The sequence below is a fragment of the Hypomesus transpacificus genome, chromosome 20 (genome assembly GCF_021917145.1).
Source record: "Hypomesus transpacificus isolate Combined female chromosome 20, fHypTra1, whole genome shotgun sequence".
NCBI lineage: Eukaryota > Metazoa > Chordata > Actinopteri > Osmeriformes > Osmeridae > Hypomesus > Hypomesus transpacificus.
In genome coordinates this window covers 809,803-835,117 of record NC_061079.1, presented here as the reverse complement: position 1 = coordinate 835,117, position 25,315 = coordinate 809,803, and the positions used below count along the sequence as shown (strand labels likewise).

The following is a 25,315-nucleotide window of genomic DNA, read 5'->3' as shown; positions in this document are numbered from 1 at the left end:
CTCTCTCTCTCTCCTCGCAGGAGAGATCAGCACGGTGCCGCTGGCATCCATAAGCCCCCCCCCTCTCTCCCTCTCTTTCTCTTTATCTCTGTGCAGCTCCAGTGTGGTGGAAAGCCTTTCTTCATCGAGTTAGAAAGGGTCCTGTCCCTCAGAGAGAGAGGCGGAGAGAGAGAAGGAGAGAGAGAGACAGAGAGGGTTTATCTGCAGCCTGCTGACGCATCGCTGGTGCCTTCCTGTTGTCTGGGGCCTTCTGAGTCTCTCTGCTCCTCCTTCTGAGGGCCCTGTCTCTCTGCTCCTCCTTCAGAGGGCCCTGTCTCTCTGCTCCTCCTTCTGAGAACCCTGTCTCTCTGCTCCTCCTTCTGAGGACCCTGTCTCTCTGCTCCTCCTTCTGAGGGCCCTGTCTCTCTGCTCCTCCTTCTGAGGGCCCTGTCTCTCTGCTCCTCTCTCCTACGAGGCTTCATCTCTGCCTTGAGACGACAGAAGCACATGCTGTAGGCCTACACGCACACACACGCACACAGGTGGATAAAGCCAGAGTGAGCCCCTAGATCCAGTGTTTCTGTGCTCTGGGTGTCTGGGATTGTTAAGTACCAGGAAGCAATAGATGGTTAAAAGCCCAGGTAAGCAGAAGCTCTGAGATTGTTTTAATTTCCATGATGCCAATCGTAAAAGCACTGCTGCAATTTTTTGCTGAGTGTAGTGGGAGGCTATGGGGTACAATTAATGTGATCAGATACAAATGAAAAGTAAAATACAGCAATACTGTGGTCTTTCAGCCTCCCTGTTCTGCATGGAAACATTAAGCTTTCCTTGCCCCACTCCTTTTCATTCCAAGTTTTGTGACTTCCGCTCAAAAGGTCGTTCCCATTGACCGCTGTAAACAAACAACCTGCCACAAAAGGAGCTATCCCGTCGCTGCATTCGTAACAATTAGTTTCGTTTGAAAAGACTCATTTTTCCAATTGTCTTTATTGGCATATTCATTAAGGTGCATGAATGCGCTCTGGGTTTCTCGTGACTGCCTCTCGCCTCTGCATTGATCCCCTCCATTTCTCACGCTTTTAATTGTGCGAGGCCCCCTCTGACAGTGCCCCCCCTGACAGTGCCCCCCCTGACAGTGCCCCCCCCTGACAGTGCCCCCTCTGACAGTGCCCCCCCCTGACAGTGCCCCCCCTGACAGTGCCCCCCCTGACAGTGCCCCCTCTGACAGTGCCCCCTCTGACTGTGCCCCCTCTAACGGGGCACAGTGACTGCCACTGGTGTGTTCTCTCTCTCTTCATGCTCACTGTCTTTGATGTCATCAGTCAGGCTCGATGGGGCTCCAAAGTAGCCTGGACGGGGGGAAGTACGACTCCCAACTTCACCACCGAGTTCCAAAGAAAATCTCTGAATAGTCTCTCAGCTCGAGAGATGAAAGGTGCGAGGGAGCCAAAACAGAATCCAAATAGAGGTGGATTGTGGGTAATGATAGCCCCCTTCGACCTCCCCAGAATGCAATTATCATCAAGAGAGGTGAGAGTAAGCCTGGGAGAGATGAGAAAACATAACGTGCATCAGTAGCTAAGCTCATCCCTCCTCTTGTCCACTCCTCTTCTAATAGAAAAGGCAGACGTGTCGGCCGCTGTGCTTATGATCTCAGTCGCCGAGGGTTCGCTGACTTCCAAGTCGCGCGTCGCCGAAGACTATTGATCTGTGGCCGTTCACCTAATCGCTGTGCTGATATTACTTTTCGAGTGTGTCCTTTTGGTCACAGGACTTATTTCTCCTCACCCGCACTGAGGCGTGACCGCTAACAAGTCACCTCGGGGCGGAGAGATTCTCTGTTAGCTGCGACTTTCTATTCTTCTGTGAGACAAGCAGGAGTTTTAACATTACCCCAGACCCATATCACAAAGCCCATTATCATCTGAAGTTGGTTTTTACTCCTCCACTTGTGTGTTTCCCAAAGACACGTTGTTGTGGCATGGTTGGCTTGTTCACATGCCTGGCTGGAGAGACACAGAGCAGGAAGAACCGGAAGGCCGTGGAGGGGAGGAGGAGCTGGTAATGAGGGGCACACGCCCCCCCCCCCCCCTTCGCCCCCCCCACAACCCTCCCCTTTCACCCTGTGTGCCCTCCTGCCCTGGCACACACAAATGTGTGGACAACAAGCACACACACGTATAGATGGAGACTCATGGAGACACATAAACACTAAACTATACCCTCACACTTTCAATGCACACTCATTTCACCACACGTCTATTTTCATTGATAGGAGAGTTTAGAAACTGTGGAATTTAAATCAGCATTTGTGTGTGTGTGTGTGTGTCACATCACTTGATTAATAACTGTTTTGCATTCTTCTTCTAACCGAGCTAAACTTGAAAATGTTTTATGGCTATACGTGTGGCATTTGTTCTTTGTACAGTTGGTGTAGTGACTTGGCCCTTTGTATGCAGCCCTGTTGTTTACACTCTGGCTTGTCTGTGGAAAGCCCCGGCTAGCGTTGTGTGTTTGGTCAGACATGGCTGGCATATTAACATCCCAACAGCTGGGCTGGCTGAAGTTGCATTGTAACGAAGCTGTGACCTCGCGAAGTTCCAAGCTCAAATTAGGCATGCATACCTCCGTAGCCAAGACCGACACTCAGCCCCAGGCCTGCGCACGTTGCATAACCGCACCCAAGGAGCCTCGTGCTTCCACCTCAGCATGCTGGAGGTAAAAATAGGGCAATTAAGATGCCCCGGAGGTAGGACCATCTACCCTGGTTCAGTTCGGCTGCTGTTCAGGAACAACCCGTCCTTCGTCATGGATGCGAAGGTCATGGTTCTGTACGCATCCTCCGTCACCAACCTGAATCCTCTGGAAACGTCTGTTGCCCCACGAGCCAGTGACGACAGCTGAGACTCCACACCCCTGAACAGGAATATCACTAACTGAATGATGATTCATCACTTCATAGCCCTGTGCTTGTGATGAGGGGTATGTGTTTACCACTGTTGGAAGTGTCTTCCATTCCTTACTCATGCAGAACTAATGATGGGAGGAAATTTGCCCGGCATCCTCAGAAAAAAAAGACTGGATTCAGGAAATGGACTGTTGTGTAACAAAGAGGCCAAATCTGGACGGTGAACCTTGCATGGACACTGGGTGGTGTTAAGACGTAATTGATTATGATGATCAATTCACTTAAGTGCAGGAACGGCCCATTTAGCAGTGAGAGGCTGGGGAAGGAACCCAAGTGTACGATTAAGAAGGGTGAGAGGTTTAGCATACATTACGATCTCACTGAGTGTCCCCTTGCAAGCTTCCTCTGGAAGCCAGTGAGGACACACGCTGGGGTTAAAGATAGGGCTCATCATGTCTTTACCCCACTACGTGTGTATTACTATCGTACAGGCTTTAGGATCGAGCTAACGCTTTTCTATGTACAATGAGGAAGGCTGAGGAGGTATGTTGGAAGTGGTTCTTGTTTTTTCCGATATAGCTCATTTAGTTTGCTGACTGTCCAAGGTGTGGTTGTGTTTGAATGGACAGTTTGGTGTGAGGAATCTAACTACTGAGGCAAGGAACTTGGCCATAGCCTTTGATCATTTAATCATGGCCTGTCTAGCATAGCATTCTGAATAATCACATTCACCTTTAAGCGGTGCCAGTTTACATTCAATAGCTGCCATCTCGTTTTTTGTCGACCTACTGACGGTGAACGGTGCTGTGCGCAGCCAAGAAGGTCTGTTTTTCAAGAGAATTGTAGAAATATTGAGACGGAGGGTTTCTAAGCATATGTACAGCGTGTTGATTGGTTAAAAAGCTAGTTGGTCAGATGTTTCTGTGTTAGCTGTGTAGATCACCTCAGACAGTTATAGGAAGTTATTGTCATTCCATGTACAGGATACTGTTTTCTTAAAAATATTACCCGTTTGAAACTGTCTTTTTAATGTGATGTATGGAGTGCTTTGGTAGAGTCCTGTATTTCAAACCGTAGTGCAGCCATATATTTTCCTGGATATTATTTGCTGCAATATACTGTACGAGTGGATATCAAGCTTGTTTTATTCAAAGCTGTTAGCCTTGGGACATCTCTCAGATTGCATTTTCGGCTCATAAATTAACCTCCATCCAATTGACCTATTTCATCAGTTTTAGCGTTATAGCTTTTTACTTAAATTGGTCAGGCAGGTTTAACAGCCTGCCCCTCTCACCCCAATGGTGATATTAGCATCAGACGTTTACAGCTGCCCAGTAACCCTCCTCATGGGACCTGCTGCTCTGTCTAGCAGCAGAAGGCCTCCTTTCTCCACATTAATCACACGTTCCTGTTTCTTCTAATTATGATGTCATGCCTGTGCTCGACATTTTCTAATCCCGTCTTTCGGACATGCAGGTCTTGAATGGAGATCTGTAAAGCAGTGAAAGAGTTCATCTCAGCAGGGAGAGAGGGGACGGGAGGGGAGGGAGGAGTGAAGGCCGTGGGGGGGGGGATGGGGATTTGGGGAGCTGGGAAGCTGGTCTGGGTCTGTGTGCTCGAACAGGCAGCCTGGTGGGGGTGAATACTGAAGTGTTCAGGATTTGTTCCGTTTTTTCGCTTGTTGATCTCCTCTCTCATTACATTTCCTGCTGTGTGACTATGCTCTGTCAACAATATGATTTGGGGTTTAAGGCAAACAGAAAACAAAAACCAAATATGAGAATGTAACGTAATATATTCATTTAGCGAACACTTTTTTCTATGGCAACTTTCAGTACAAGGGGGTATTTGAACCTGCTACCTCTTGATATTCAGTCAAGGGCTCTAACAACTGAGCTGCATCCTCCCCCGGAATGACATTGACTATAAAATAGCTTTTATAGACAGACCTTTAACCCACTAGGCTTGAAGACTGTGCTATTGTCTGTAAACTCCAAGTTATATTTTCGCTTGTTATGGGGGGGGGCACTTAAGTATCGGTTTGTGAGTTCCTGCTAAGCATGTGCTCCCCTTGGTGGGGCAGGGAATAGGAGATGTTGTCTTTGTGTGTGTGTGATATGCCTCATAGCAGAAAGGAAAACATCCCTTTAAAATGCTGCTTTCAGTGTCTCTCGGGGCTGTGTTACTCTGTGTTACCCTGTAACGAAGCCCCGATCGGTTCTGTGGGGGAGGCTGTGGTGGAGGACGGCATATTTCTAGCAAAACTGTATTTGTAGGACGTTCACAGTGCATCAGCAAGGAGGCTTTAGCATGGGTGTTAGGAAAGTCTTCCAAAGACCAATATCACTCTGTCCACGTCATCGCTTGAATCACTTGTTTTCCGAGTCAGACTTTTGAAGATCTTTTTTTAATTTTTTAATTGGAATAAGGGAAAGCCTTAATATGAGTCATGTTAGAAAAGCAAGAAAGGATAATGCCTTTGAAGACCATACAACCCAAATTAATTGGTAAGATCAGACACATGAACCATCTTAGTCTCTTCCAAGCACATCAAACCTAACAGAGGAATGATTAGTAGGAATAACAATATATTAACAATAACATTTCACTATTAGCAGCTAGACTTGTAAAAAGAGGTCTCGTTTGACCTAACAGAAAATACATTTTTTGGGGGGGGCCAGGGTGTTTTTACAAAACTCCAACCTTGAGAATGTCCAGTAATTCATTATAAAGTTAGGGCGACGCTTAAGGGCATTTTGAAAAATGTCACAGAATGTGTCATGTATAATGCAAGAGCCTCATCCAGAAACAAGAAAAGGTCCTTTTGCTTTCTATTAACATATCCCCAATGCTATATTCGCAGAATTTTGGAACAGTGTTGGGACAACCTGCCACGCTGTGCTGGGAGAGAAAGAGAGGATTGTGTTGTTAATACTCACACCTGTCAGCTGTCAAGCCTTTGTTTTCAGTTTTTTCTTTTAGTCTATGTTCCCAAGCTGTGGGCTCCGGCTAACGAGTGGTCCTCTAGGGCAATACAGGTGCACTGCCAACCCATTGAAAACTCAAATTCAAATGCAAAGTGGGAAAGGTGGTTCATGGCTGCCCTAAACCAGTGCAGTATAGAGAGGACAGGGAGCGGTTTCAGACAGCCTCTGTCTTTCATGCCGGTGAGTCGATGCAGAACGCAGATTATGTGCGGTTCAGAGAAGCTAGTCTAATATGCTTTGATTTATGGCATTATATTTCCTGAATTTAATGGCTAGGGGACAAAGAAAAAGATGGAGACTCACTGTCACATCTTGGTTAGATAGCATTCAGTGATGAGTGAAAATGGAAGCTTCAGTTGACGATATGAAACACCATCGATTCACCTAGGATCGCCTCGTAATTGCATATCGAAGTAAGTTTGATAGAACCCTATCATTTAGCTCCACTCTTTGGGTGATAGTGTCGAGGCTTTAATTGTCATATTTAGTCGGAGATTGTGCCGTGTCTGACACGGAAGCATTTCAATAAATGAGAAATGGTGGTACTCGTGGTTGCTATGGAGACATCAGCCACCCTAGCAATCATGGTAAACTTGGGTCTTGCTGCCTAATGCAGTTGCCTGAGCCAGGTATAAGCCCCATTGACACATCATTATGTGTGAGACCAAAAGTACTCATCTCTACTGATTGGTGTCAGCCTGCAATATAGCTGTATTACAGTACCAAGTGAAAAGAAATGGGTTCAGTGTAAAGTTTGTATGTAATGTTTGACATTAATGCATGTCCTTTCTGCTCTAATTCTCAGCAGAACCTTTTCGTAAACTCACATTAACAAAGGGAAAATGTTCCTTGACATATCCTCTGGTTTTACAGACAACCTGCTGTCTCCTTGTGCTCAGACAAAGCAGTCCATATGTAGTCCTTATCTCCTCGTCGTCCATTCCCTTTGAAGCCAGCTGCTCCTGATCTCTAACCTTGGTTATGTCTCCTCCCCCTCTCCCCCAGCCTCCCTCCAGGTGGAGATCGTACCGACTCAGGGGGAGATCAGCGTGGGAGACTCCAAGTTCTTCCTCTGTCAAGGTGGGTGTGCCACGTACACGACACCCTCCTCATCAACCGCCACCCTGGACCACGTGCAGGACTGTTTAGACAGCTTGATGACGAGAGAACTGAACAACATGACTGGGAGGGAGAGAGAGAGATGGGGAGGGGGGAGGAGAGAGAGAGAGAAAGAGAGAGAGAGAGAGAGAGAGAGAGAGAGAGAGAGAGAGACAGAGAGACAGAGAGAGAGATGGGGAGAGAGAGGGGGCGAGATGGGGAGGAGAGAGAGAGAGAGAGATGGGGAGAGAGAGAGAGGGAGAGATGGGGAGAGAGAGGGGGCGAAATGGGGAAGAGAGAGAGAGAGAGAGAGAGAGAGAGAGAGAGGGAGAGGGAGAGGGAGAGGGAGAGGGAGAGGGAGAGGGAGAGATGAGGAGAGAGAGAGAGGGAGAGATGGGGAGAGAGAGGGGGCGAGATGGGGAGGAGAGAGAGAGAGAGACAGGCAGAGAGAGGCAGAGACAGAGAGAGAGAGAATGAAGAAAGAAATGGGGGGAGAGGGAGGTGGGAGGGAGGGAGAGAATGCAATGTGGAGCTACTCCACATCTTGTGAGTAACGGATTCCATTAAGATCAACACAGGAGGGGGATCTTAGCAGACAGAGAGAGAGAGAGAGAGAGAGAGAGAGAGAGAGACAGAGAGACAGAGAGAGAGAGAGAGAGAGAGAGAGAGAGAGCGAGAGAGCGAGAGAGCGAGAGAGCGAGAGAGCCAGAGCCAGAGCCAGAGAGCCAGAGAGCCAGAGAGCCAGAGAGACAGAGAGACAGAGAGACAGAGAGACAGAGAGAGATCTTAGAGGGGGATCTCAGCAGCTCCCAAGTGGAGGGCTGAGAGGCTTATGGCTTGTTTATGGAGGAGGCCCTCAGGCCCTCTGGCTCTCAGGCAGCTACGTGAACAGGAGGAACCCCCCATGTTAGCAGGACGCAAGCAGACAACTGCTTCCCACTACTGGCCTCTTGGCACACTGCTGGAGAAAGCATAACGAAAAAGACAATAAAAAACAGAGTCTGATATCTCAACCTGAAAAACAGATCAAACGATGATATATATTTGTATTCCTCTCAATGTTGTCTTTAGCAGCGCCCTTCAACTTTTCTCCCTGTCTTGTTGACGTCTGAGATTTACCTTGAGCGGTAGGTCTTTATTCTATTATGAATGAAAGAAGACATTGTCATTCGGGGAGAAAATGGATTTTATCTCTGGCCGTCTTCTTGAGGCGTCAACACCAGTTGAAAGTTAAATCTTTCATAAAACAGTCCATCCAAGCCAATTGTTAGAAAACAATGCATGATTGTTTTGTATTTTTGCAGTAATATTTCTTTGTTTAGGCATTATCTAGACATAGATCCATGGAGGAATACCGGTCACATATAAATCAATTAGGCGGAATGATAATTTCATTTGTTATGGTTATGCTATTTTTATTTATATTGGAATATAGTGATTGCATCACATTTCACCAGCATTTTCTCAGATTTATAGATCATTCAAATGAACATCTACAGACCAGCAAACAGATTTTCTTTCCTAAATTCCTAACTCTCCGCCCGCCTGTCTCACAGTTGTTGGAGTCGCAAAGGACATTGACTGGTTCTCCCCCAGCGGAGAGAAGATCCTCCCCAACAGACAGGACATCTTCGTGAGCCGCAGTGACGAGTCCACCTCCACGCTCACCATCTACAGCGCCGACGTCGACAGCGCGGGCATCTACAAGTGTGTCGCCACCGACGGGGACAAGGAAGCAGAAGCCACCGTCCACGTCAAGATCTTCCGTAAGTCCCCAGGGTTTTAGCCCAGTGACTTTTCTTGGAGACTTGGTTCTTGTTTTTGTTTGAGAAAACTCTGATTGGGTCAGGTGAGTTGATTTGCTCGGGTAAGCGATCTGTGAAATGTTAATTTTTGTAATTTTTGCACTGGTTCACCCCTATTTCCGCCCCAATTATTGTGGATAAACAAATGGCGTTCTTATAACCTTGCTGTGGACTTAATTCTCATTTGTTGGTTCCTCCTCGTAATTCGCAAATTTTGCAACTGCGTGACGTATGTTTACCTCAATTATTCAGAATTAACCTATGAATAATAAGCGATAAGCATGACTCATATTTGGTTTTCAGTTCTGCAGACATAAGGCCAGGAGAACTGCCTTGTTTTAAACTCACAGGCCAGACTGTCCATTCAGATTATCGGTTACTTATCCTGACAGTCTTAACACGCACTGTGCTTGTCCCCTACAGAGAAGATTACCTTCAACAGCTCCCCGTCCCCGCAAGAGTTCAACGAGGGCAACGATGCCAACATTGTCTGTGACGTGATCAGCTCTCCTCCCCCCAGCATCATCTGGAAACACAAAGGATCCAAGATCCAGGTCGCCAAAGATGGTGAGAGGGTTAACAAGTCGCCGTGTCAACGTGGGTTGTTCTGTTCCCCCCCCGAGCCTGTCTGCCGCCCCTCCTCTGCCAGCACAGCTTTCATCTTTTCTGCCTGTTTTTGTTGTTGTTTCTGTTTTGTTTTGACACCCCCACCGTCTCAGAGAGTCCTCCGTCTCCATATACAGTGTACAGCCGAGGATTGTGAGTTATTTACGAGTTGTTTCTGAGATAATTGATGGAGGGGGTGCCCAGGAAACGAGGTGATCTCTGATCAAAAGGAAGTGACGTCAGCAGATAGAGGGTGGAAGAAGTCTTCTGGGATATCTCAGTTTTCAGGGGTTTTCAGTCGCTTGCTTTTTCCTTTGAGCTGGACTATTTTAACCTTAAAAGACCCCTCCCTTTGCGACCGCTGGAAGGCAGCCAGAGGACCGCTGCGTTCTCTTGGATGCAGAATGGGGATGTGTTTTGCTCTGTAGAAACCACTAATTGTAGACGAGATTGAAACACCAAACTGCTTATGTAAATACCATGTTCCACATTGCTACAGTTAACCTTTTCATATCAAAGCTGCACATGCTTGTAGACTAAATTACAACTCTCCTTTTTTTATGCCAATGCCTGTTTCACACTTAGGGAGAGCTATTTATAAAGCTTGGTTAATTAATTCAAAATAATTTCCCCCCTCAACTACACATTCCATGGAACCAGATTTCCATCTGGCATAACTTCAAACGAGAAGTCGAGTTAATACTGTGGTTGCCATACAATATTTGTACACTGGCTGCCAGATGTTTAAACTGAAGCAAGCTCTCAGACTATATACACAAGACTTCAAATTGTGACACATTGTTGCTCTTAAAGCAGCTGGGAGCTCCCAGCTCAGAGCTGTTGACATAACAACACTAGATGAACCCTGAACTAGGATCTCCACACTAGTATATAGTACTGTGTACTACCAGAAAGGTACTGGATATGTTTACAATAAACACAGTACAAAAACAACGATGCTCGCAGTATATACGACAGATGTAATGTTAAAGGACATCACACTTAACTTCACAGAACACACGTTGCCACTAAATAAACCATTTAAAAGGAATTTTATTTCCTTAAATGAGTTCTCTGCTTGTCATGGTGGCTGGGTTCTGACACATGGTTCCACTTTGGAATATGTTATCTTACCCTCTTCTTTGTTCCACTGAGAAGAAATAACTCATGTTCTATTTTTATATTTTATAAAAAAGACATCGCTGGTAGGCCAAGAACAGTTTTTCCCTGAAACTCAACCATACTCATTTAAATATAGTTTGTGGATGCATTTACTGTATATACGTATGTGGATGCATATATATGTGTGTATATTGCGGTATATATATTTATATGTCATTGTATATATTTCTGAACCCTCGTTATGTTTCCAGTTCGGTTCAAGATCCTGGCCAACAACCACCTCCAGATCCGTGGGATCAAGAAGACTGACGAGGGCGTGTACACCTGTGAGGCTCGCGTCATGGCCCGCGGGGAGATCGACTTCCGGGTCATCAAGGTCATAGTGAACGGTGAGGACCGCGCTGTTCCTCGCTCGCCCACACACACGGCCCTCCTCAGGGAGAGATGTTTGCAATCCCGTCGTGGAAACGGGGGGCGTATGTGTGTTTTCAGATGTGGGTGGGACAGCTACAAGGGATTAGTGTTTTACTAAAATCGGTGACCTATCGAAAACTGACAAGGGGTCGCTGTTCAGCAAATGTTCTAACCCTAACATTTGCTGAACAGCGACCCCTGGTCACAGTTTTCGATAGGTCACCAATTTCGGTACAACAGAGGATGTGACCTTTGTCAATGTTATTTTCTGAAAAAAAGTGAGTGGGACAGATTTACCCTTTTCAAAAAGTGGTCTAATGAAACCTAAGGTAGAGACTTCAGGAGGCAACATCACCTTAGGCAGGATCATGTTACCTCAGGAAGGATCATGTTACCTTTGACAGGTCAGCTCAAAAGCCTAGTAGCTAGTAGTTGTGTGACTGTGGCGCTGCGTGTGTTCCAGTGCTGCCCACCATCAGGACCAGGCAGTCGGAGGTAAACGCCACGGCAGACAGCGGACAGTCGGTGATGCTGGCCTGCGACGCCGACGGTTTCCCTGAACCCAGCGTCACCTGGGCGCGGTACGTGTCTCCTTCCTGTCTCTCAGAAACCCCCCCGCAGGTGCTGCCGCGTTCGTCTGGACACGAGGTCTCACTGACGCAGCTCCACCGCCTCAGCTGCAGGACTGACGTCCCCTCATCAGACACTTCCAAGGCTGCCTCTGATTGTCTTGGCTGTGGCTCGAAGCGCTCCTCGGGCACCTCTTTCCTTTCTCAGTTTGTCTCTGAATACAAATGAACGAGAGGGAATATGGGACGGCGAGGAACATGGTGTCAGACCGTTGCCGGGGGAGAGAGGGAGAGCGGGAGGACAGGGAGGACAGGAGAGGGAGGAGATTGGGGTGGGAGGCAGAGCGCTCTCAACATTTGTTATGTATCTCCCAGAGTGCCTGACAGGGCTGTCGTTTGGTTTCTATCTGACATCTCCTGGGGATCGCTGCGTCTACGAGAATACCGATGAGGCTTCGAGGTCCAGAACTGAGCAGCAGCTCTGCTGTTTGAGATTTACAGAGGGGCTCAGACATGCAGCAGAGCAGAGGGACTCAAACGCTCAGGAGATTCAGATGCACGTCTTAGCTTGACACCCCACACAACTCTGGCTAGAAAGCCAATGACACGGCCCCAGTTGTTGTGATAAATCCGAATCGAAGGTGTCTGTTTACATTCCGTCTGATAGCTGGACGCGTTCTCTTCAGGGAGGACGGCTGAGATTGTATTCTTGCCCTCCGGCTCTTTTTCTCTTTTGAATGGAAGCGCGATGTCAGGGTCCTTTTGTATGGACTAGGATGTGATGCTGATGTGTATTGTCCGCTCCTCTCTCCCTCCCCTAGGAACCAGGTGGTCCTGGTGTCGGATGAGAAATTCAGCTTGAACGAGGACGGCTCGGAGCTGACGATCTTGGACGTCAACAAACTGGACGAGGGAGATTACACGTGCATCGCCCGGAACAAGGCCGGGGAAAAGGAGGGAGAAGTCAGCCTGAATGTGTTCGGTAAGATGGCTGGAAACCTAGAAAACACCTCCACTACCCTTATAGGACATTTGAAGACGTCTTTGTGTGGAAACAAACTTTTGATTGCAAATAGCCAAGCACAGAACACCAAACCCACATTCACCCACCTGTACTTGGGCTTGTTTCCAGTGCCGCCCAAGATCACCTACTTCAACAACCAGTCTGCATCAGAGCTGGACGAGCAGATCACGCTGACCTGCGAGGTGTCAGGTGACCCCATCCCCACCGTGTCCTGGAGTTCACGCAACCGCGTGCTGAAGGAGGGCGAGCAGGTACTGTCCTCCACACCTGGGGGGGTGGAGCTGGGTACTGTCCTCCACACCTGGGGGGGTGGAGCAAAGCTGGGTACTGTCCTCCACACCTGGGGGGGTGGAGCCAAGCTGGGTACTGTCCTCCACACCTGGGGGGGTGGAGCCAAGCTGGGTACTGTCCTCCACACCTGGGGGGGTGGAGCCAAGCTGGGTACTGTCCTCCACACCTGGGGGGAGGAGCCAAGCTGGGTACTGTCCTCCACACCTGGGGGGAGGAGCCAAGCTGGGTACTGTCCTCCACACCTGGGGGGGTGGAGCCAAGCTGGGTACTGTCCTCCACACCTGGGGGGGTGGAGCCAAGCTGGGTACTGTCCTCCACACCTGGGGGGAGGAGCCAAACTGGGGACTGTCCTCCACACCTGGGGGGGTGGAGCCAAGCTGGGTACTGTCCTCCACACCTGGGGGGAGGAGCCAAGCTGGGTACTGTCCTCCACACCTGGGGGGAGGAGCCAAACTGGGTACTGTCCTCCACACCTGGGGGGAGGAGCCAAGCTGGGTACTGTCCTCCACACCTGGGGGGGTGGAGCCAAGCTGGGTACTGTCCTCCACACCTGGGGGGGAGGAGCCAAGCTGGGTACTGTCCTCCACACCTGGGGGGGTGGAGCCAAGCTGGGTACTGTCCTCCACACCTGGGGGGAGGAGCCAAGCTGGGTACTGTCCTCCACACCTGGGGGGAGGAGCCAAACTGGGTACTGTCCTCCACACCTGGGGGGAGGAGCCAAGCTGGGTACTGTCCTCCACACCTGGGGGGAGGAGCCAAGCTGGGTACTGTCCTCCACACCTGGGGGGGTGGAGCCAAGCTGGGTACTGTCCTCCACACCTGGGGGGAGGAGCCAAGCTGGGTACTGTCCTCCACACCTGGGGGGAGGAGCCAAGCTGGGTACTGTCCTCCACACCTGGGGGGGTGGAGCCAAGCTGGGTACTGTCCTCCACACCTGGGGGGAGGAGCCAAGCTGGGTACTGTCCTCCGCACCTGGGGGGGTGGAGCCAAGCTGGGTACTGTCCTCCACACCTGGGGGGGTGGAGCCAAGCTGGGTACTGTCCTCCACACCTGGGGGGAGGAGCCAAGCTGGGTACTGTCCTCCACACCTGGGGGGGTGGAGCCAAGCTGGGTACTGTCCTCCACACCTGGGGGGGTGGAGCCAAGCTGGGTACTGTCCTCCACACCTGGGGGGGTGGAGCCAAGCTGGGTACTGTCCTCCACACCTGGGGGGAGGAGCCAAGCTGGGTACTGTCCTCCACACCTGGGGGGAGGAGCCAAGCTGGGCAGTGAACTGCAGTGAACAATAAAGTTTTACTTCATAAATAAATTATAGTGTGTGTATACACACACAAAATACAATACACACAGATGTGATCACCAGGACTGATGATGATAATGGATTGAATCAATTATCAAGATGGCTGTTCTCGTGTGGGTAGAGGCACTGACTTTCATCGTATATCTAGTCACCTTCTCCGTCACCTCTGACCCTTGAAGCGGTGATGAGGCTTCATCTCTTGGGTTCTGCAGTCTGCTTGACCCACAGTGAACCCCCAGACGGTGCTGAGAGCAAGCCCACAATGTGTGTTCAGGGGGGGGAATAGGCTTCACGTTGGAAAGGTCAAACAATGCAGGCTAATTCATCAGGATGTGCCTCGGCCAGTGTTCTGTGTTTGACTAAAGAAAGGGGAGTCGGTGAAAGGAAGAGGAGTGTCTAAAGCAGTCTGCTCTCGCCCCCCTCTTCTCCCCGCGTGGGATTATTCACGGTGCCTCGTCCACACCTTCGCCAGTGTCACTTCGCTCGCCCTCTCGCCTGCTCGCTCCGTACACCTGACCTGGTGCTGTTATTGGGGAACGATAACGAGAGGGAGAGGAACAGGGAAGGAGGGAGGGAGGGAGAGGAATACAGACAGAAAGAGACAGATGGTGAGAGACACAAACAGAGAGAGAGAGAGAGAGAGAGAGAGAGAGAGAGAGAGAGAGAGAGAGAGAGAGAGAGAGAGAAGGGAGAGCTTGGTGCTGCAGTGACGTCAGACGACAGCATTTGCATCCACCTCTAAGGGAAGATGCTATCACTCCCCGCGTGCATGTACCTTCTCAGCAGGCTCATGCATCAACATCGGCTCTATCTACTCAGTCATGAATACCTGAGGTACTTCCACCAGGCGATCAAAGCTTTAAGCTTTTCTAGCTCGGCAGATCTGTATGAATGCCCCTCCCTCCCTCTCTCTCCCCCTCCCTCCCTCTCTCTCCCCCTCCCTCCCTCTCTCTCCAGGTTGTTGTATAATACAAGATGTCAAATGTAAAAAGTGCAATTACTAAACAGGCTTTTCAGTCAGGCAAAGAAGGCAATTGCAGATGTATTGTTGGAGGGTTATTGCTATCTTCTAGCTGTGGTATTGTCACACACCGATGGCATGCACCATGTTAGAAACATCTGGTGGATTAGCCGATCTGGGAGGGTAATTGCCTGCTATGGTTAGAATGTGTCGACCTGTATTTTATCTCTTGGTAATTACCTTTCCAATTGGAACAGGAAAGTCGATGAGCATGTTTTGTTGCACATGAATAATAATGTTTCAAAGGCACTTCCACTTGTGTGTATTTGTTTGTTTTCTTAGCATGGAAACATGTAGTATTATGCAAATTGTGAATACATACATTAGGCCTTTTCATGTTTCGGCGAGTTACAAAACACCACATTTGTAGTATTTGTGTGACTGTAAAAACAAGGAATTGCATTGCCTTACATAGGAAAGTGCATCACTTGGCATTGAAAAGAGAATATTTGATTTAGTCTTAAATTGGCACGAACCAGATAACTTTAGTGTTCGACTTTTTATGTGTACATACCAAATTCCAGCTGCAATATGTTTTTTCATTTGAGCCACCGTGAGTGCTGGACACTCTCTCTGTGGAACCAGAGCCCTGAATATACCTTAACATACTTAGTCACCCTCCAGAGGGAGAGCTGTACATCTGGGTCGCTGGCCTACTTTAGTTTAAATGTACAATCCAGCAGAAAGTCGACAAACTCAAAAAACGTGTCATCAAGGGCCTGCCAACAACTGAAGGATCTGTCTTTCCTGGGATCAGGAGAGGGGGGGGGGGGCATGTGGGATGGAACATGTCTTCCAGAGCCTAGGGATGGTTCCCTAGTGTTGAAACTGGCCAGGTGACATGGACTGATACCAGGGTGTGGGGTTGGAGGTCCGTATGCTTGTTTCCATGGGAACAGGGTACCAAGGAAAGGAAGGTGTTGTGATTTAAGAGGTCAGTACAGGTGTACTGCCTGTCGAAAACCTACAATGCCAGTCTAAAAGTCGTAAAACTATCTCCTTAAACATTTTATTTTTGAGCTAAAATTGGGGATATGAAGACTCACTGATACCATCTTCTGTTCTGTCGTTTCTGTTCTCTGTCGTCTTGCTGATCTTTTTGGTGTCAAAGGCAGTTGAATCCAGTGCGTGGCGCGCTAAAGGTCCTGCTGTTCCTCTGATCAAAGCTGTCACAGATTCTGATCGTTTTTTGTCACCCTCGTCATCTATTGTTGAAGTAGTTCCTTAATCTCTCGTGTCTTCCATTCAGGCCCCAGGGTTATCAGAGTTGTGGATCTGATCTATTAGTCGGTACACACTCACATGCTCATTAATCATAACACCCAATGACAGAAGTCATTTTTCAACCCAAGAATGAAATTCTTGATTCCTATTGTTGCTGAGCCTTTGGATGTCATAGTCCTGCCCAGAGTACGACACAAAAACCACCTGACAAAAAAGGGTTTTGATTATGACTCCATTGTAGGTTCTGTTGAGCTATGACAAATCACTTAAGAAAAGTTCTAATAAATTATTTTTATCATGCAGGACAATAATGCAGGATGATAATCACATGATTAACCTAACAACTCTCTCTCTCTGTCTCTCTCTCTCTGTCTCTCTCTCTCTCTCTCTCTCTCTCTCTCTCTATCTCTCTCTCTCGCGCGCTCTCTCTCGCTCTCTCTGTATACTGCTTTATATTTTATAAATTAATGGTTAATAATTGAGAAGCTCCTATGAAGCTGTGGAAGAGAAGGTAGCTCATGACAGCCTGTCACACTGCTCGCCCTGTGGTGGAAATGACCTTTGACCTCAGCAGACGACCCAGAAGAGATGACCTTACAGTTCATCTTTATTCATTTCCGATGGCGATTTGCGTGCAGCATACAAGCATATAATATAAAACAGTCAATACCATACAACAGAAACAAATACATAAAACACATCTGAAGTCAATTAATTTATTTCTATTAAACATTTTCCTAAAAGCTTTAAAGCTGAGGGGATAAATTAAGATCTAAATAATTTTGTTTTATTAATATGAGTACTGAAACGAATACCAGAGACCTCTGCTAGTATAACAAGTCATACCAATGTTCACGACAATCCTGACATTTTGACCTTCAAAACTAGGTGAAGACTTGAGCACAAAATCTGAAAATACCTGTGAGTTCCAACTGCTGCCACCGACTCTGGTACCTTCTGTCCTTGGAAGACGTTCTGTAGCTCAAGGGTACAATGTTTACATCTACGATGTTAAGTGTGAAATATGAAATCGATAATTCCACTTCAAGTTTGAAATAATCATTCATCGTTATCAGAGACAAGGTTTCCCAGAAAGGGGTTTGTTTCCTAAAATCAAGCAGTAGAACATTGCATTTTGTGTTGACATTTCAACTGTCTCTTCTCTTTCTAAACACCCCATGCATGTTTTGTTTCAATGTTTACAAGTGTCTCCATCAGTCTGGTGTGCTCCAGCTAATCTCTGAAACAGGAGCAGCTCAGTCTAACCTGTGTGCGTGAGGGTCCAGCAGGGTTTCCAACTCCCTCCTTATCTTAAGACTCCTTTTCCCCATTTTTGTGCTTTTGTTTTCTGTGTTGGTCCCCTCTAGGCTTCTTGGACTCGCCCTGACACGTACGAGGTATGGCTGCTGAAGAGCGTAGCCAGGCGCTTAGCTGCAGAGCTTAGCACATAACCCAGTCACACGTTAGACGAACCTGGTCCACCGCAAAACAACCTTGTTGGCTCTGCTCTCTTCCAGACAAATTTGATCAGATTCTCGCCACAGATATGATTTCTATGATTTAGTGATTTACTGCCGAGCAGTACCCGAGAATGTGAGGTGAGAAGTATTTCATAGAAGGATCACTCACTTATTTGTCATAGTTGCTCTTGCTTATTGAACTTGATCTTTTCCAGAACTTGAGGAAAGCAGGAGATCAGTTTAATCTTTCACCCACGTTTTGCTGAATTACTTTTGAGTGACTTCAGAGTAAAGACACAGAACCAGAGCCAACATGTTCTGCCCTGGACCAAGACATGTAGTTAATCCTAACACTAACCAACACCTGCACCATGTTGGAACCCTTGAGTTTGAACTTCACTTCCCGTAGTACATTATACACTGGAGAAAGTTTTGGAGCGAGAACTCTACCAAGATACCAGATGATTTAATGTGCGACTAATCCATGTCACAAACAATACAAGAGGTGCTATATTATAAATAAGGCCACAGTGAAGGAAATCACAATCCCTTATTACATGTTGATAATCAAACGTAGTGGTAATCCTGAGTGTTTGTAGGTAACTAGTGATAGTGGACTCTCCTTAGTCTTGCACTATAAGACCCTGCCGGCTAGTTCCCTATGGAATCAGTGCCCCAACCTGTAGACAAATGCACGTAGTTTACCCTCTACAACATGTGTCTTAGATTTTCCTGGTTGAATCTTTCTACCTTTTCCAAAAGTTGAAGTCTACATCGACAGTGATTTGGAAGTTCAGGGTGTTGAAGTGTCAGCATCCGTTTGGGGGGTGTAGAGTATAGCAGTCAAGTACTCATCATTGAGTCCAAACATTAAAGAGAGTGGAAGAAGAGCAGCACTGTTGTTGACAGAGACAGCAGGATGTGTTCTGTTATAGGGGCTCCCGGTTTAGCTGGCTCTCCTCTTTTTCCTCCTCTCCCCGGGAACGACAGAAATGACAAAGAGACAGAGAGACCGACAGACAGAGAGACAGAGAGACCGACAAAGAGAGAGAGAGAGAGAGAGAGAGAGAGAAGGAGAGAGGGGGAGAGAGAGAGAGAGAGAGAGAGAGGGAGAGGGAGAGGGAGAGGGAGAGGGAGAGGGAGAGAGAGAGAGAGAGAGAGAGAGAGAGGGGGAGGGGGAGGGGGGGGGGGGAGAGGGGAGAGGGAGAGGGAGAGGGAGAGGGAGAGGGAGAGGGAGAGGGAGAGGGAGAGGGAGAGGGAGAGGGAGAGGGAGAGGGAGACACACTTTCATGGTATACTACAAGAGGTTTGTTACTGATTTGTAATCAACTTGTGCTAGGTTGCATATCCACAACAAAATATATAATGTGAGGAACTATTATATTTAATATGAAGTCATCTGGCATGATGACTAATGAATCTATTTAATCTAGTCATGGAAGGGATCAGACCTCTCTAGGCCTGTGAGGGAAGCTCAGTCTAGATGTTTTCATGTTTACTGTAAAATCTGTGTTATTAATTGGGTAGTAAATTGGGCAATTAAAAATGCCATGGGAGATGTGAAACATGGTTGTCTTTGATGTAACCATTGGAAACAGCTTATTTCATTAAAAAAACTTAAAATACACTTTTATTTTTATAGAATGGAATCAGAACCGGTTCCCAAGCGACACCAGACCAGTCTGATATTTACCAGCGTTTGATTCCAACTGTAATGATGGTAACAAGATAAATACTGTCAGTTAATCTTGGATGCAAGTTGTTGATTTCCCGAGACACAAGACTAACGTTCACCTTACAGGGAGTTTAGCCTCTCCCATACTCACTAAGCACAAGACCAGTCTCCACAAGGCAGCACCAGCTGTAAACAAGGACAACAAACAGATGATCTCAATGTTTGAGTTATTTACGTTAACTCGTAGAGCCAAAGACTCTGACAGGATCAGAGACTCACTGAACGGAGAAGTCCTTTCTGTGTGAACAAAGCAACACTATGGCATTGTTCCCCTTCACACAACAGCCAAGGACACACAACGTCCTACAAAAGACGTCTTTAAACGTTTTCATCTTTTCTTCCTTTCAGAGTCTGGATAAGAACGTGATGGTTCGCAGCCACGCGCGTGTCTCATCTCTCACCCTGAAATACGTCCAGTTCACGGACGCCGGACAGTACTTCTGCACCGCACGCAACCCCATCGGCCAGGACACCCAGAGCATCTACTTGGAAGTGCGATGTGAGTAACCCACCAGCCACACGCACCTCCCTAGACATGGCGTTCCTTCTCTGTCACCTGGGCCGTCATCGTGGGGGTCGTGGGGTCATTTCCAAACGTAGGTGGGATGGATCATTGTTTATATATGACTGAGAATTCAGCCATTAAGGATGACTTTTTTAATGAACAGGGGGGGGACAAATTTGTCGTTTTCAAAAAGGTCTGAACCGGGGGGGGATCTTGAACCTGTGACCTCTGACCTCTTGAAGTGCTGCTGAGCTACTCCCATCCAAAGTATTATTCCAGATATTCCTGTCCTGCCGTATCAGTGTGTCAGCAGTTGCTTACCCAACATCGAACTCCGTTAGAACTGCTTTGTAGGCCTGCCAAAGACTTAATTGCATTTTCCGACAATCAAAACTATGGATTAGTAAGTTTCATCTCTCGACAAGTTCCAGAGGCACATTTAGGTTCTTTTGTTTCGTCAGATTAGTCGATTCAGTATTCCGACTGCATGAGGAGATCTGTGCATCATTACCATCAGAGAGATGCACAGACATGCAACAGCCAAATCAGTTTTAATCTCATTCCCTGAATACGAAGGAGGGGACGGAAACTCACACTAAATAATGAGCATCTAATTGGATTAATTGCCCGTTCCCCCCAAAACTCGGGCAATCTGCTCCTGAACATGAGATAGCATCACAATACTCAATTGATACAATTGTTTGGCGTTGCGGTTAGAGTCGAGCTATTTGGGTACTCGGGTTGTTGATTCACTGTTGCCGAGTAATTAGCGATAAAGAGAGTGCTTTGTCTTAATCCTAGCATGCCCTTTCTATCTCCATCTTGAAATTCCAACAAGATCTCTCCCATTCAGGCGACACATACCGAATCTGAGGACATGACTTTGCTATCCGACATACATATTCTAGAAACACAGACACACTAGTCTCTACATTAGAGGTTTAGTAATGTGCTTTATTGACATTCTGAGAGCAAAGCGTTAATGTCTGGTCAGTTCGCGCACAGCTCCTTCAGTCTGCTTCTGTTAGTTTAAAATAAATATGTTATGAAAACAATGATTGTTTCAGCTCTCTTCCTGAGAAGAGCGGGTTTATTTTGAGAAATCCATTTGGAGCAGGCCGGCGCCGGTAATTGGACAGCAGGGTGGCCGGGCTGGAAGGAGAGACTCGGGAGAGGGAATGAGTTTCAGAAGAGGCAGAAGGACTTATCAGGGCACTGAGGAATGAAGATCTGTCGACTCAGCGACATCCATCACTCCCCTGCAGCTGGTGACTGCTGTGTTATCGAGAGCCCAGGGTCAACTCCAAGGCCCACTAACATCAGGGATGTGAAAACAGCTCAAAACACTGTTCTCCTCTTGAGGCCTGCTGGTTGATTTTACTGCAAAGCTGAGGCATTATTAAGTAAAAACACTTCTGGGTAAAGATCGATAAATGTTAATGGCAGTTGACGTTTAAATGCAGGGGAGCTGGAGGCAGTAATCTGGCTGGTGAAGCAGGTCCCTGGAGATGTGAAAAGGGGGGCGCTGTGTGAACCGTGCAGAAAATGAGTCCTTCACCTTCGGTTATTTTGAGATTTCAAAACCCAAGGATTAAAAGCAATGACATATTCAGGTTTCTTACTATTTATTATTTCCCAGTAAAAAGCAACAGTAAAATGAAAGATTCGGTTCATCTAACAGTGACGATTGAAGGGTAGGCCACAGCTCCGGTCTTATTAAAGACATATCACTCCTCTGTGGATTCAGAACATTGGATATCTTGTTTATGCACGCCAATGATTTAGCAATTACAAATGACAGGAAAAAACGGTTTTGCTCAGAAGTTAATGAGACAAACCACAGTAGGATTCTGCAGTTCGGGGGGATTCAGTTATGAAATCAAAGTGATTACACTAACCACTTGATCTATACAATCTCTGTGTCATTAAAGGATTGGGAAATCATTAACACTGTAAATGTTTCACAAACCAAGTCATTGTGGGATTAAGTCTGGGTTAGGGAGATGCAACGTGCACCAGCACACCTAACTAGCCCAACAACTAAACAGGACATTTGATTCAGTTAGCTGACACTTTCATCCCAAGCGATGTACAGTACTATAACCTGAAATCCTAGTTTCCATCTCCACTAAACACAGTCCTTCAAAATGATCCATCCACAAACAGAATCCTCTGTTACGTCCACCTGCCCTGAAAAACATTGTTCTGCGATGGCCTGCTCGTTGCTTCGGTTGTTTCCACGGCTCGCGTGCTGCTGTGCTGCTCGCGTGTTGACCTTTGACCTGCTCTTCCGTCTCTCCAGACGCTCCCAAGATCCAGGGCTCCGTCACCTGGTACACCTGGGAGAGGAACGCCGTCAACATCACCTGCGAGGTGCTGGCCCATCCTGGGGCCTCCGTCAGCTGGTTCAGAGACAGCCAGCGACTCCCCAATGCCAACGTCACCAACATCAAGATCTACAACACTCCTGCCGTCAGCTACCTGGAGGTACGGGTAGACCACGTGATACGCAGGGGGCAGTTCTCAGGGAATCAGGGAGGAATTATGGCGTATTCGTTTAGCAGATGATTGTGGGGGGATTTGAACCTGTTACCTTTTTTTGACCTGCCTGTCAAATACTCTCCCGCCTAGCTATGCACTTTCTCAAATCACATTTCATCAGTGGTCTTTTTTTGGTGAGGCAGTTTTGCAGACGGCTTTACGGAACCCCACAGATCAGCACCTTTAAAACTCTGAGACATCAAATGCCTGTTGAGTTTTCATGCAAACATGAAATCACTAACAAGTAGAAAATATAGTTTTGGGTGGGGAGAGTATAAGTTCAAGGTTTGCATGTGGTGTTGTGAAACAGCCACTGCTGCTTCTAGAAATCTCGGCGGACCGAGAACATTTGAGTTGGTGACACCATAGTAAAGGTGTTGGCTAACACGTTGATGTGTTGGTGTGGAAAGTGTTTTTTGTTACTCTGAAACACGCTGTGTTTAAAAGTTGTTGTTTTTTTTGCCACTTAAATCTATTTGTAGCTTGAAATTTCCCCTTTCTCTTTCTCTTGCGGAATGGGAAGGAATTTGACAGTAGTTTGTTTGCCGTTGTGTGCTAATTCAGGTCGAAACATAAAAGATGTCTACAACATTAAAAAGCATTTCAGATATTTTCCTGACGATGCATTGAGTGTTAGAATGCATTTGAGGATAGAACATGTTATCTAGCTAAAATTGTCAAAGTATTTGATCCAAAGCCTGAATATAACACTATCTTCAAATTTTCTGAAAAGTGATCTATGCCATGACTAACCGATTAATCATGACACCTTCTTGTGTCAACTCTCTTTTGAGCTGTCAGCTAAATGATATCATCATGTGATTCATCAGGATGGTTTCAGACGGGAGAGGGAAACGTGTGTAGATCTTAATTAGTTATGTCATATTTTGTTGTAAGATAGATGGTTTTGTTTCGTTTGGCTGTGATAAGCTACTTCTGGTTGGCTTTACAGTAGGTGCATTGTGTTTTATATTATTCATTATTATCATTTAGAAGCATTTAGCAATTAGGCTAGACCTTACAATCTGTATCAACGTGCTGGCACAAACAAGACACAACTTGATTTGATTCCTAAAACGTACACAACCCCCTCCAAAACATGGTGACGGTACAAATGAACATGTGATGTGCAGTAGTGCCTGGATGTTCATCTGTCAGTGTTTAGAAACCCTCCAGACCCCCCCGCTGTGTTGCCATCTGTGTTCCTGTTGCTTTGAGTAGACCCTCTCAGCTACACCCTGAGCATCTGAGGAACCGGGGATGAGTCCTCCGTTCCAAGACCCTTCTGACCTGCATCCCCTGAACCCCCAGTGCACCCTGGGACACAAAGAGGTCTGCTAGATCTGTTGGCACCCGCTCCCTAGTTGTCCAGCCAGGCTAATGGTGCCAGTAACCCTGCCTGTCCATTATCCAGAAGGACAAGGACATGTGGAGATTCACAAATAACAAGCTGGTTCTTGCCATGAGGATGAGAATCCTTTGTAACAACCCAGTTGGAAATGACCAAAAGTGACTGGAACATTCTAGGTCGCAGTGGGATGATGTTCATGCCTGTGTGTGTGTGTGTGTCTGTGTGTGTGTGTGTGTGTACCAGGTCACCCCAGATTCTCAGAATGACTTTGGGAGCTACAACTGCACCGCCAGAAATGACGTTGGCGTGGAGTCCAAGGAGTTTCTTCTTATAGAAGCAGGTTGGTCCTCAGACTGCTTCCTGTCACATGTTTACACCAGTCAAATGTTTAGAGCCAAACTGGAGACCAAGGGTAGGACACTCTGGACATAAAATAGAATTATAATGTTGGCACCTAAAAGGTTTTGCTGACGTGTTGTATTTGGAAAGGTGCTGCGGCATGAATTCTATCCTAAACTTAAGCTGTGAAACCACACATGAAACGTTTGCTCCATAACTGCACATCTGGAGGTCAAACTAGCATTCTGCATCCAGGTTTCTCTGCACTCATTAAGGTGAAGTGCATTTGTGATAAAAACATAATAAGAGTAATTTCCAGCATTTACAGTGAGTGAGCTGTCATTTCAGGAGCTATTTCAGTAGGTGGAAAATCAGGCTAGATGTTGAAATGTAATCGTCATGGCCAAACTTATTTCCCCGACATCAACAGAATGGAGTCTGGGTTATAAACACAGGCTTGGTTTGGCGCAACTCTCCCGCTTGTAAATTTGACTATTTTGGGTTTCCAAAAGTAAAATCAGAGACAGTCTGGTTGTCTTGTAGACGTGTCGCCAATAAACCTAAGTAGTCACACCATGTCGCCCAACACATCCCGTCTTCACAGGAGTTTAGTGGCTGCCAACGCAATTTGGAGGGCGTTGTTGACTTGGATGTTATCCTTACTGTTCGGACATGGTGTTTTTCCTGCCAAAACCTCCAGAGACCTTTGATTGGATTAAGCTAGTAAACCTGCCATGTGATTGGCTGTATCTCTCATGTCCATCCATTGCCATTTGCCGTGCCCCAAATACTAATCTTGATCCCAGTTCCTGGCTGACCTGTTGTGATAGCAGCTTGATAAGCAATCGGGACGTGTGTGTGTCTCTATCTGTGTGTGTGTGTGTGTGTCTCTATCTGTGTGTGTGCGTGTCTCTCTCTCTCTCTCTCTGTGTGTGTGTGTGTCTCTCTCTCTCCGTGTCTCTCTCTCTCCGTGTCTCTCTCTCTCTCCGTGTCTCTCTCTCTCTCTCTCTCTCTCTCTCTCTCTCTCTCTCTC

General features: G+C 47.1%; 1 protein-coding gene across 11 annotated transcripts in view; it reads left to right on the top strand.

Annotated features, from left to right (window-relative positions):
- Positions 1 to 25,315, top strand: part of ncam1a (neural cell adhesion molecule 1a) — a 155,154-nt gene that overhangs the window by 100,538 nt on the left and 29,301 nt on the right. For 10 of the 11 annotated variants that reach the window (XM_047042935.1, XM_047042933.1, XM_047042932.1 and 7 more), the window contains exons 2-11: positions 6,883 to 6,957; positions 8,532 to 8,741; positions 9,204 to 9,347; positions 10,760 to 10,897; positions 11,386 to 11,503; positions 12,313 to 12,473; positions 12,624 to 12,766; positions 19,895 to 20,045; positions 22,354 to 22,538; positions 24,187 to 24,283. In XM_047042935.1, the coding sequence (XP_046898891.1) occupies positions 6,883 to 6,957; positions 8,532 to 8,741; positions 9,204 to 9,347; positions 10,760 to 10,897; positions 11,386 to 11,503; positions 12,313 to 12,473; positions 12,624 to 12,766; positions 19,895 to 20,045; positions 22,354 to 22,538; positions 24,187 to 24,283 (1,422 nt within the window). Of the gene's footprint in view, positions 1 to 6,882; positions 6,958 to 8,531; positions 8,742 to 9,203; positions 9,348 to 10,759; positions 10,898 to 11,385; positions 11,504 to 12,312; positions 12,474 to 12,623; positions 12,767 to 17,718; positions 17,749 to 19,894; positions 20,046 to 22,353; positions 22,539 to 24,186; positions 24,284 to 25,315 lie in introns of all 11 variants that reach the window. The other variant, XM_047042942.1, reaches the window with a different exon arrangement.